A 13,316-nucleotide genomic window follows, 5' to 3' on the forward strand; every position below is an offset into this window, starting at 1 on the left:
TTCTGTTCTTGTTTACATCGGACTGTTTTCCTCTCGCTCTCCCCAGCTGCTGCTGGATTTCTCCAGCATAATTTCTGTGATCCTAGCATCTGCAGTACTTTTGCCTTTGAAGAAGTTGGCCCGTGCCTCTATTCCTGGTGAAGGGCTTTTGCCCGAAACGTCGATTTTCCTGCTCCTGGAATGCTGCCTAAATTGCTGTGCTTTTCCAGCATTACTCTGGTCCTGAATTTGGTTTCCAGCGTCTGCAGTCATTGTTTTTACCCCCTACAGGAAAACTGGCCACTTCATCACCTCTCCACCCCCCCCCCAAAAAAAAATGTAAATAACCTATAAATGGATAAAATGTGAATTATTGATGCTGTAAGTCTGTGTTGGGGATGTTGAGTTAGGTGAGAATGTGATGAGTGCTGACCTCAGTGTGTGTCTGAAGCTTCCAGCCTCTCGTCATCAGCTTCTATCTCTCCCTCCCTTCCTCCCTCCCTCAGACAGAAGTGGACCAGAAACTGCAGGACCAGGATCAGCACCAGGACTCACATCCGGATCCAAACCAGCATGCAGGCCGTCGATAAGCTGCACTGCCAGAGCCCGGGCTGCTCCATCCAAGTCAGCAGGTAACTGTCGGCCAAGATGGTGGGGGGATGGGGTCAACCGCCGTAACGGTCTTAACGGCCGCGTCGCCCCTAGCAACCGCCGCCCAGGCTCTCAATCCCCGGGCTCGCCTGGCAAGGCCCGCCCGACTTCCACCTCTCTCTCTTCGCACCGACTTAGCGGCGTGAGGTAAAGGGGAACTCCAGCTCAGCCGCACAAGGACACGAAGGTCACCCTCCTCCCTTTTCTCGGTCCCACCAGCTTCCCGCCTCTTCTCTCTGGATGCTAAACCCCGGTCCAAACCCACCCTCCTCCACGGGAGCGGGCTCTCTTGCCCATTTGGCGGGTCGCCAAAAGGGGCGAATACAAATCAACTTTCCAGCGGCTGTTTAAAAACAATGACATCCGCCTGTTGGAGGAAATATGAGAGAAATCAGAGCGCCCATTCGTCCCACAATCAGTTTGTGGGTGAGTGACAGGAAATGTACACTTGACATCGTCGGACCTAACGCCACACTTTCTCCAACTCAACATTAGTTGGATCAAATGTATTGTTTTCAGCTTTATTCAAGACTCCACTTTCTGGAATTCTCTCCTTTCCACCTTTTACACGTCCTTGAATACACTTGTTAAAACCTTCCTCTTTGATCGTCTGCCTTCTCCTTTGGCTTGAATATTTTTTACTGAGTACATTTCTTTGAGGTGCCTTTCGATTTTTATGATGTTAAAGGTGCTATATAAATGCAAGTTCCCATTATAGGATTTCACTGCACCCATCTTACCCCAGCTGCCAACCCTGATTCTTGCCACTCTTAGTCTGAAACAATCTGGTTGAGCTTTAATCATCATGTCTTTTCCATCACCAATGCCTTCATTTCCATAACTGTACCCACTCAAATCTATGCACAGGCCTTTGTAACTTCCACACCTAACTGCTCACTCGCCTTTCTAGAATCCATTCTTTGCTTCTGATTAGCTGAAAGACCTGCACATCGTCCTTTCATCCACTTTCAGTTCTTGTTGGCACCATCCACTTGTGCATCACACTTAAGAACATTTTTGTCATTGCTAAGGCACTCTATGGCCTTAACAGCCTGCTATGTTCTGTAATCTCCTGTAGCAGCATACATCTTATACCCATTCCAGGTGTCTGTCTCTCACCTTCGGTTTGGACTCCTCTTCATTACAGATCACAGATGTGTGGCTCATGTTGGTCCAGCTTTGAGTTATAGAGTCATAGAGATGTATAGCATGGAAACAGACCCTCCTGTCCAACTCGTTCATGCTGACCAGATAACCAAAATCAATCTAGTCCCATTTTCCTATATCCCTCTAAACCCTTCCTATTCATATGCCCATCCAAATGCCTTTTAAATGTTGTAATTGTATTGGCCTCTACCACCTCCTCTGGCAGCTCATTCCATACATGCACCACCCTTTGCGTGAAAAAATTGCCCCTTAGGCCTCTTTTAAATATTTCCCCTCTCACCCTAAACTAATGCTGGACTCCCCCCACCTCAGGGAAATGTCTTTGTCTATTTACACTATCCATGCCCCTTATGATTTTATAATTAGGAAGTGCCTTCCTAAATCTTTTCGACCCTTTTAAAAAAAGGTTCTCAAGTACCACCTAAGATACTACGTGAGTTTAGCCAAATAACATAGTGACTTTATTTTTGTGTTTTGAGGTTCATTAAAAAATAGATTGAAAATGTTTGTAAACTTAATTATGTAGTCACAAGTGCTGGAGAAACCCAGCAGGTCAGGTAACATCTGTGGAGCGAGAAACACTTAACCTTTCAAATCCAATGACTCTTTGTTAGAGCTGCTTCTATTTACATAAACTTCATTCTGTTTGTTGACATTTTGTGTTGTAAATATTTGTTGGCTTATTATAGGCCTTGTAGCAATTATTCTGCTTTCTGGAGACTAGGAGAAATGCACAAAGAATGCATGACTTTATCATGAGCACTGCATACAATTTAATATTCCATTGTTTTCATCTCTGGGCCAACTATTGTGACAATAAATATGGGTCAATAATGACTAAATTCTTGATCATAAGTTCCTTTGGGAGTGGGTAGGATTTAAAAAAAGCTTGAATCAATGCTTGTTATGACACACCTTCAGGGCAGTTGGGACTTGAACCCAGAGGTAGGAATATTATGCCAAAAGATCCTCTAGCGTGATTGAGGATAATTATATAAATATTTCTAATCAAGCCGTTCAGAGATGTTACTCCACATGTCTTCTGGAAAGATGGAATTTGAACCTGGGCCACCTAGTTCAGAGTTGGAGATGCAGCACTGTACCATAAGTGCTTTTCTGATACAGTTGTGGATATTTTCTGTTCAGGGATGTTATTGTATACTTCTGGAGCAGGTGAGACTTGAACCAAGGTCACCAGGCTCAGATGCAGATGCACTCCCACTGCAGAGGGTGACAGTGGTGAAGTGGTAATGTCTCTGGACCAATAATCCAGGCTAATGCTCTGGGGTATAGATTAAATCCCAACATGACAGCTGGTGGAAAAAATAATGAAGGAGTAAACTGAAAAAAGAGGTGGAATTTGGAGGTGCACCATTTGCAACATGTGTTTATTTAATAAAGTGTATAATGATCATACACTGATGCTCTATACTTCAGCACTTGTTACTAAGTTCCAGTTGGGCTTCTGTTTTAGGAAGGAGATCTGACACTGAAACCAAAATAATATTAAGTGCAGACTTGAAATATGAATAGTTGCCTCTTTGAAATCTGGATGATCAGTGATCGTCAGTTGACTCCTGCCTTTATTATACTTTCGTGGTCATAGTCATCGAGTCATATAGCAAGGAAACAGATCCTTTGGTCCAACCAGTCTATGCCGACCATAATCCCAAATGAAACTACTCCCACCTGCCTGCACTTGGCGCTTATCTTCCAAATATTTCTTATGTATGTACTTATGCAATGTCTTTTAAACTTTGTATCCATACCCACATGCACCACTTCCTCTGGAAGTTCATTTCACTCACGAACCACTCTCTGTAAAAAAAAGTTGCTCCTCTTGTCTTTTTAAAACCTCTCTCCTCTTACCTTAAAAATAAGACCCATGGTCTTGAGATCCCCTACCCTAGGAAAAAGACACCTGCCATTCACTTATCTATACCGTTGATGATTCTACAAATTTCTGTAAGATCACTCCTCAACCTCCGATGCTTCAGGGAAAACAGCCCCAGCCTATCCAGCCTCTCTTCATAACTCAAACCCTTCATTCTCGGCAACATCTTGGTAAATCTTTTTTGAACCCTCTCCAGCTTAATAATATCCGTCCTACAACAGGGAGACCAGAACTGAACACAGTACTCCGAAAAACACCTTGCCAATATCATGTACAACCTCAACATGACATCCCAAGTCCTATACTCAAAGTCTGAACAATGAAGGCAACCGTGCTAAACGTCTTCTCAACCATGCTGTCTACATACGAGGCAAACTTCAAAGAATAATGTACCTGAACCCATAGGTCTCTCCATTCTACAACACTGCCCAAGGCCCAACTTTTAATTATAGAGTCATAGAGTTGTTCAGCACAGTAACAGACTTTTTGATCCGACTCGTTCATGCCAACAATATCCTAAATTAATGTAGAACCATTTGCCAGCATTTGGCTCATATTCCTCTAAACCCTTCATATTCATGTACCCATCCAGATACCTTTTGAATGTTATAATTGTACCAGCTTCCACCACTTACTGTGGCAGCTCATTCCATGTGCCACCACCATGAAAATGTTCCCCCTTCGGTCCCTTTTTATATCTTTCCCCTCTCAACTTAAACCTATGGCCTCTAGTTTTTGATTCCCCTACCTGGGGAAAAAGACTGGCAATTCTCCCTATCCATGCACCTTGTGACGACGTTGCTTCTTTAACAAGGTTACGTTGTCCTTGTTTTTTTTTCAGAGACATGGTAAACGACACAGGCTCCTAAAAGTCTAAGTTGAAGGGTTTTAGGGCCAATTTGATTATAGCGAGCAGATACTCTCTCATGCTTTAAATAAAAAAAAACTTGTACATGAAAGGGGAGTGGCCAGTTCTCCCAGCTCAGTTTTGTCATTGGTTTGATTTGGTTTTAAACAGTCTGGCTATTCACTGAAAGCAGTCAGGCAGTTTTGAAGCTGCTGGACCCAAAGAAGCAGGTCCATGCTAGTACTCTCTGTCTGACATCTCTCCAGTAAGACCCTGGGTTTGATTTTACATTTTGTGCTCAGGGTGTGAATGGGGATTGTTGCAAGTATTTCGAACAGCATTATTAAGTTAAGATAATCTGTTGAGATAGATTGTTATTTGGTAATCTGTTTTCTTCTGTTTCTGTTTCATTTGGTAAATGTAAATAAATTCTGTTTTGTTTAAAGCTAAGTAGTTTGACCAGCTACATTTCTCCTGGAGTATCCGTGTCACACCTGCTTAAAACAACTAGCAAAGTTAGGGTCTGGGCTACTTTCTTGAAATGTTTTGAGGGTGTTTGGCCTGGCCCATAACAACCTCATGATTTTATAAACCTCTATATGGTCACCTCTCAACCTTCAGGGAAAATACCCCCAGCCCATCCAACCTCTCCCTATAGCTCAAATCCTTCAACCCAAGCAACATCTTTGTAAATCTTTTATGCACCCTTTCAAGTTTAACAACACCTTTCCTCTAACACTTATATTCAATGCGTCAACTAATAAAGGCAAGTGTATCAAACACCTTTTTCACAATCCTGACTACCTGTGACTCCTCCTTCAAGGAACTATGAACCTGCACCTCAAAGTCTCTTTGCTCGGCAACACTCCCCCGGGTCTTAAGCACTGTAGAGGCTAGATCACTGATGAAAATGGTGGTAGATTTGAAGTATCAGGGAGTTGAGGGCTATAATGAGCAGGCACAGAAGAGGGATTGAGAATGAGGCAGATTAGCCATGATTTTGTTGAATGGCAGAGCAGGCTTGAGGGGTTGAATGGCATATTCCTGCTTCTATTTCTTAAGCTCCTAATCTTGTTAGAGGGTATTGGGTGCAGTTCCTTTGAGTGTTTAACGTAGATTGGTAATTTTGAATGGCCCACTAGCACCACCATCCCAAGGTTCTCAGCATTGCACTGATTTGGGGTGGACAATTTAAAAGAGTTTGCGACATTTAAAATGAATAGCAGTGAATGTACAGAAACATGAATGCTGTCGACCTAGAATTTTCCCAAACAGAGTCCCTGCATATGAGTGGAAGTGCCTAATGGCAGAATCAGTCCTAAGAAGTGTGAAAGATTTCCATCTACTATTCAGTGATCAAAATGTATCTTGATAGTGGAGAGATTAGAGAACATGGGATTTTTCTCTTTAAAACAGATACAATTATATTGTGATTTAATGGCAGTTAAGAATTATGAGAAGTTCTGATGAAGATAACTATGGAGAAACTGTTTTCATTTGCAAGAAGGTCTGTAATTTTTCAGCTTAATTTTTCAGATCCCTCCCATCCCCCCTCCAGGACAAGGACAGGTGTGCGCTCCTAGTTGGTGCGCTACTGCCCTGATACTTCTGTAACATGCTGCTGTTTTAGAAAGTGAGTACAATATGGGTATGTGTATTTGGATCAGGTCTGCACTCCGCTAAGTAAGTTTACAGTCTTTATTAAATACAACCGTACTAACATTTGAATGACTTTGAGAGTACATATCTGAGACCCTATATACAAGGGTCCAGGTTCCATCTTGTTCTGACATCACTGTGACCTAACTTACATATGTACTCAGAAGATGCTATTAGAATAAAGATATAATTAATCCTTTACTCCACTTCTGTCCCAAGTTCATTCTTCCCACAATCTCATCAGTGTTTCCATCCAACTCCTAGGTATCCTCCTACTCCTCTCAAAATCTCTTCCAGCCAAGCCTTCAATTTTCAACTTTATCCTGAGCCCTTTCTGAGGACAGATGTATTATTTCAGCTCTATACGGTTCTCTTTGGAAGGGAGAAGCTTTAGCAGGTTCTCTTCCAGATTCTTGATGATGTCCTGAATGTAAAAGCAGTGATACAGTTTCCTTAATTTTGTGATCTTGAGGCTGGTCTGGAGTGGTTGACAACATCTTTGGGTTCTTGGTAAAAATTGTTTGCTCCTTATATAGTTGGAGAGGTACCAGGAACACTTGAACTGGAAGTTGTTCCTCCATACCCCTCGGTTCCTCTGGCCATGAGAAAAAGGTGGGAATTCATAATGATAAAATAATAGAGGGAAGATTTTGAAAGTGGGCCTTAAGGTTTACTTCATCAACAATGAGATCTAAAGTTTGTCTTCTAAACTGCGAATTACAGACTTGACAGAAGATTGCACATTGGCAGGATGTTCAGGATCTGTTACTTCCCTGTTAATCTGAACCTCATATGAGGGTTTGGACTGGCAAGGTGTTTCCCTTCACCTTTTCTTTAATTTCTTCTTCAAAAGATCATAATCATTCTGAACTTGATCGCTTTCATTCATGAAGCCTTAGCTTTTCTTCATCTTTTCCATGTAGTCTACTACAAATTTCATCGTGCACCTCTACGCTCTTATGCAGTTACGTATGTTTAAGGTCTGTTTTCAACTTGTACTGCTGATCCTCTTCTGAAATGCCGTCTCTACTGGAATTCATGACTCTTTCTATTACTGGCCAGACAATGCTGCTGCAGATGGGGTCCTTTATTGGGAGTGGTGCGCTCTGTTTCCTGCCATGTTTTCTGCTAGTGGACTTCTTTCTTTGTGTGTCCTTTATTTCCCATTTCTTTATAGATCTCTAATGTGAAGTCATCTGTTACTAACTGTTGCCAACTGATTTTTCAGCTTGCTATATTCTTGTTGCAGACATTTCGTTTTACTCTCTTTTCGTGTCTTTAGTGCTCATCTGAAGCTCTTTAATCTGTGTTTCTTTTGTCTGGCTGACCTAATCCAGGTACTTTGCTGTGCAGCAGATTTTCTCAGTGTATTCTCCTTTAGCTCACTTGAGTCTAGAGGTTCTCTCCCTGAGCTAGCTGTGGGCCTTTCCCCTGAGGAGTATTTGCTGCTTCCTTATTAATTTCTTCTTGGCTTCCTTGTCATATGTTTTTCCAGGGACTTTCTCCAATTTTTGTTGTTTTACTGAGTTCCTGACTGTTGCCTAGGTTCCTGCATCTGCAAGTTTCACCACCGTGTAGTAAGACTGGGTCTACATTCCAGTAATTAAAAGCTCGCAGATCTTATTAAACATAGCAGTAATTATATTATAGAGCTTTTCAGAAGCCCTACAAACGAGGGTCCCGGTTGTATCTTGATCTGACATCATTAAGACATAACTCCTTATACACATGCTCAGTAGCAACTGTGAAAGTAGTGGTACAGTTAATTGTATACACTATAGCGGTGATAGACTTTGGCTATCTATCATCCCCCTCCAAGTTATTATGTGTTAGAATCCATGAGGAGCTTGTTAACAGCTTGGTGAGGACAAGAAGATGATTTTCAATTTGCTGTTTGGCAAACTTTAACAGTCAAGAATGTATTAGGTGTAATGTGGGGAGCTATTAGATCATGTTTGCGCTGGAGAGATAGTTTTTGCAAAGAGGATTACTCTCTCAGAGCAAGTTTTCTTTACCTTTCTATTGGCATGTAGTCTCTTGTCTGCAGTGTATGGCTGCTGCATTCTGATTTCCTGCTTTCTCTATTCTGTAAGACAGTATTAAGGTGTTAGCATATTTTGAGAAGATTTATAGTTCAGATTGAGGTTCTGGACGTAGGTTTTCTTGCTGAGCTGGAAGGTTCATTTTCAGACTTTATCCAGATGCTCACTGATGATATTATCTAGTATGGTAACGAAATACCTGAAAAAGAATCTTCCAGCTCAGCAAGTAAACCTACATCCAGTGTTAAGATGCCTATTGTCTATTTGAGGATTGTACTCTGGAGTCAGTTAAGAGCTTACCAACAGCTCAGTTAGGTGATCTATATTTAGGGATAGTGCCCCATTTGCAATGTGGTGCAAGGCTGGGAACTGGATATGATCCAGGCATCAGGTTCTCAGTCCTGGATTGTTAATCAAGCGCTAGAGAACACAAATGTAAAGCAACTGGCAAACAGCAGGTTGGCTTTGGTTGGGATGGATGAGGGGAGTAATAAGATTTTCTATTCTGCAGCAAGCTGCTATTTGCATTTTAGTAATTTTCAAAAGGGATTTTGATAGACACATTGCATAACATTTTCAGAAAATTGCTATTGACCCAATGGGCCAAATGGCCCATGTGCTGTATGATTCTCTGCCCCAATGTCCCATCTTAGTTGACAAGTGAACTCTGTAACATTAAAAGGTTAATACAAATCAGTTAGCATTACCATGGATCTGAGATATTCCATAAGCAAGTAAACAAAAATATGAAAATATTTGAAGGAGCAAACTGTATTTATCTCAGGGTGTGAAAATTACACAACTTTGGCTGGATTATATGTTCTCCCATTGTTGGGTTTGAAGGCAAAGAAAAGCATGTCAAATACAGGGTGCAGCATACACACAGCGTTTCACTTACCCGGCCCACACCAGTTGTGGAATGGCATTGCGTGATCCTAATGGCTTCATTTTGCAAGTACAGGAATTTAACTGGTGATAGGCCCATGCCGGGCACCCAAACTGGCGGGCTTCCCTTCATGGCGGGTAACAGGAACGGAGTTCCTTCTTTAATGGGGTTCCTGAACCCATTGGAGTACTTTCAAAGGTGTTACTCTTCCCTCACATGAGGTTTCTTCACTTTCCTCTCTATATGGACTCCCAACCTTGACAGCCATTAAACCATTCTTGACCTGGATTGACTTCCACAATGACATTTAGCTAGGAGAAAGGAGGGGGCATGGAGATGATGATCAGGCACTCCATAAAATCTGGTCTATGAAGTATGCTCATAATAAACAGATAGAATTTGTTCATAGAACTTTTCACCTAAAGGTTTGGGCTTACAGCCAAGTTTCTGGTACCGAGACTGGCTCTAGTGCAATGAGAGGTATGTTGGGTTCCAAGAGATCGATTTTGTTAGGGGACTCTCTAGTTCAAGGCACAGACAGACGTTTCTGTAACCAGCAGCAAAAAATCAGAATGATGTGTTGCCTCCCTAGTGCCAGAATCAAGGATGTCTCAGACTGGGTGCAGAATGTTCTCAAGGGGGAGAGGGCCTTACAGAGGTCATTGCACACATTGGAACCAATGACATAGGAAGGGAAAAGGATGAGATTTTGAAGGGAGAATATAGAGAGTTAGGCAGGAATTTAAAAAGGAGGTCCTCAAGAGTTCTATTATCTTGATTACTCCTGGTGCTACAAGCTAGTGAGGGGAGGAATAAGAGAATAGAGCAGGTGAGTACATTTTAGATTTTAGATTACTTACAGTGTGGAAACAGGCCCTTCGGCCCAACAAGTCCACACCGCCCCGCCGAAGCGCAACCCACCCATACCCCTACATCTACCCCTTACCTAACACTAAGGGCAATTTAGCATGGCCAATTCACCTGACCCGCACATCTTTAGACTGTGGGAGGAAACCGGAGCACCCGGAGGAAACCCACGCAGACACGGGGAGAACGTGCAAACTCCACACAGTCAGTCGCCTGAGGCGGGAATTGAACCCGGGTCTCTGGCGCTGTGAGGCAGCAGTGCTAACCACTGTGCCACCGTGCCGCCCACATGGTTTGGGAGCTGGTGTATTGGAGAAGGATTCACATTTTTGGATCATTGGAATCTTTTCCAGGGTAGAAGTGACCTGTACAAGGAGGATAGATTGCACTTGAACTGGAAAGGGATTAATTTATTGGCAGGGAGATTTGCTGGAGCTGCTTGGGAGGATTTAAACTAGTAGGTGGGGGGTGGGACACAGGGAGACAGTGAGGAAAAAGATCAATCTGAGACTGGTACAGTTGAGAAAAGAAACGAGTCAAACAGTCAGGGCAGGCAGAGAACAAGGTAGGACTAATGAACTCCTGAGATACACTCCACGGTGGCACAGTGGTTAGCACTGCTGCCTCACATTGCCAGAGACCTGGGTTCAATTCCCGCCTCAGGACTGACTGTGTGGAGTTTGCACATTCTCCCCGTGTCTGCGTGGGTTTCCTCCGGGTGCTCCGTTTTCCTCCCACAGTCCAAAGATGTGCAGGTCAGGTGAATTGGCCATGCTAAATTGCCCGTAGTGTTGGGTAAGGGGTAAATGTAGGGGTATGGGTGGGTTGCGCTTCGGCGGGTCGGTGTGGACTTGTTGGGCTGAAGGGCCTGTTTCCACACTGTAAGTAATTATGGGCGGCACGGTGGCACAGTGGTTAGCACTGCTGCCTCACAGCGCCAGAGACCCGGGTTCAATTCCCGCCTCAGGTGACTCTCTGTGTGGAGTTTGCACATTCTCCCTGTGTCTGCGTGGGTTTCCTCCGGGTGCTCCGGTTTCCTCCCACAATCCAAAAATGTGCAGGTCAGGTGAATTGGCCATGCTAAATTGCCCGTAGTGTTAGGTGAAGGGGTAAATGTAGGGGAATGGGTCTGGGTGGGTATGCTTCGGCGGGTCGGTGTGGACTTATTGGGCCGAAGGGCCTGTTTCCACACTGTAAGTAATCTATCTAATCTAATCTAATCTAATCTATCTAATAAATTAAACTGCATTTATTTCAATGCAAGAGGCCTAATAGGGAAGGCAGATGAACTCAGGTCATGGTTCGTAACAAGGGACAGGGATATCAAAGCACTTACAGAAATGTGGCTCAGGGATGGACAGGACTGGCAGCTTAATGTTCCTGGATACAAATGCTACAAAAGGACAGAAAGGATGACAAGAGAGGAGAGGGAGTGGCATTTTTGATAAGGGATAACATTACTGCTGTTCTGAGGGAAGGTAGTCCCGGAAATATAGCCAAGGAAGTTATTTGGTTGGAACTGAGAAATAAGACAGGGATGATCACCTTATTGGGATTGTCTTATACACCCCCTATTAGTCAGTGGGAAATTAAGAAAGAAATTTGTAAGGAGATCTCAGTTATCTGTAAGAATAATGGGGTGGTTATGGTAGGAGATTTTAACTTTCCAAACATAGATTGGGGCTGCCATAGTGTTAAGGATTTAGATGGAGAGGAATTTGTTAAGTGTGTACAAGAATATTTTCTGATTCAGTATGTGAATGTACCTGTTGGAGGAGGTGCAAAACTTGACCTACTCTTGGGAAAATAAGGCAGGGCAGGTGACTGTGGTGTCAGAGGGGGAGCACTTTGGGGCCAGCAAACATAATTCTATTAGTTTTAAAGTAGTGATGGAAAAAGGATAGACCAGATCTAAAAGTTGAAATTCTAAGTTGGAGAAAGACTAATTTTGACGTTATTAGACAAGAACTTTCAAAAGCTGATTGGGGGCAGATGTTCACAGCTAAAGGGACAGCTGAAAAATGGGAAGCCTTCAGAAATGAGATAATGAGAGTCCAGAGTCAGGATATTCCTGTTGGGGGTGAAAGGAAAGCGAATGCTGGATGACTAAAGACATTGAGGGTTTTGTTTAGAAAAAAAGGAAGCATGCGTCAGGTATAGACAGGAGAAATCAAATGAATCCTTAGAAGAGTATAAAGGCAGTAGGAGTATACTTAAGAGAGAAATCAGGAGGGCAAAAAGGGGACATGAGATAGCTTTGGCAAATAGAGTTAAAGAGAACACAAAGGGTTTTTACAAAGACATTAAGGACAAAGGGTAACTAGAGCCCCTCAAAGACCAGCAAAGTGGCCTTTGTGTGGAGCCACAGGAGATGAGGGAGACACTAAATGAGTATTTTGCATCAGTGTTTACTGTGGAAAAGGATGTGGAAGATATAAAATGTAGGGAAATAGATGGTGACATCTTGAAAATCATATGACAGAGGAGGAAGTACTGGATGTCTTGAAACGCATAAAAGTGGATAAATCCCCAGGACCTGATCAGGTGTATCCTAGAACTCTGTGGGAAGCTAGGGAAGTGATTGCTGGGTCTCTTGCTGAGATATTTGCATCATCGATAGTCACAGGTGAGGTGCCAGAACACTGGAGGTTGGCCAACGTGATGCCACTATTTATGAAAGGTGGAAAGGACAAGCCAGGGAACAATAGACCAGTCAGCCTGACTTTGGTGGTGGGCAAGTTGTTGGAGGGATAGTCAACATGGCTTTGTGTGTGGGAAATCATGTCACACAAACTTGATTGAGTTTTTTGAAGAAGTAACAAAGAGGATCAATGATGGAGGAGCAGTAGACGTGATATATATGGACTTCAGTAAGGCGTTCAACAAGTTTCCCCATAGGAGACTGGTTAGCAAGGTTACATCTCATGGAATATAGGGAGAACTAGCTATTTGGATACAGAACTGGCTTGAAGGTAGAAGACAGAGACACTGATGAACTCTTGAAGACAATAATTTCAGTTGAAGGATTAGAGCTCAGCCTGATCCTTTTCTCCCCAGTGCATCATGGTTGATATGCTTTCCAGGATGGGTCTTTGGATGGGGATCATTCCGATTTTTTTTCTTCCCTTTCCCAAGGCAATGATACCAATTGTAATAACCAATTGCACAATGTTAGTGCTGTGGCTTTGGAAAGTATTTTATTGTTTTTTCTGAGAATATATTATATATAAAGGAAAATGACCCAATCCATGCCTTGCCAGTAATTGGACTGAGCACATTAAGTTAAAAAAAACTGAATATTTGATGCCAGATCAGTTGGCAAGG

The 13,316-nt window shown here is 42.9% G+C and overlaps 1 protein-coding gene across 4 annotated transcripts in view; it reads left to right on the top strand.

Annotated features, from left to right (window-relative positions):
* Positions 1-390: 390 nt before the first annotated feature.
* Positions 391-13,316, top strand: part of acot7 (acyl-CoA thioesterase 7) — a 301,602-nt gene continuing 288,676 nt past the window's right edge. The window contains exon 1 of one of the 4 annotated variants that reach the window (XM_072586226.1): positions 391-611. Coding sequence is in view for 2 of the 4 variants with exons in the window: in XM_072586223.1 (XP_072442324.1) it covers positions 553-611 (59 nt within the window). In the remaining 2 variants the exon portion in view is untranslated. Of the gene's footprint in view, positions 612-744; positions 1,057-13,316 lie in introns of those variants that run through there. The other 3 variants (XM_072586223.1, XM_072586225.1, XM_072586227.1) reach the window with 3 other exon arrangements.

Source organism: Chiloscyllium punctatum, chromosome 16 (assembly GCF_047496795.1).
Source record: "Chiloscyllium punctatum isolate Juve2018m chromosome 16, sChiPun1.3, whole genome shotgun sequence".
Lineage (NCBI taxonomy): Eukaryota > Metazoa > Chordata > Chondrichthyes > Orectolobiformes > Hemiscylliidae > Chiloscyllium > Chiloscyllium punctatum.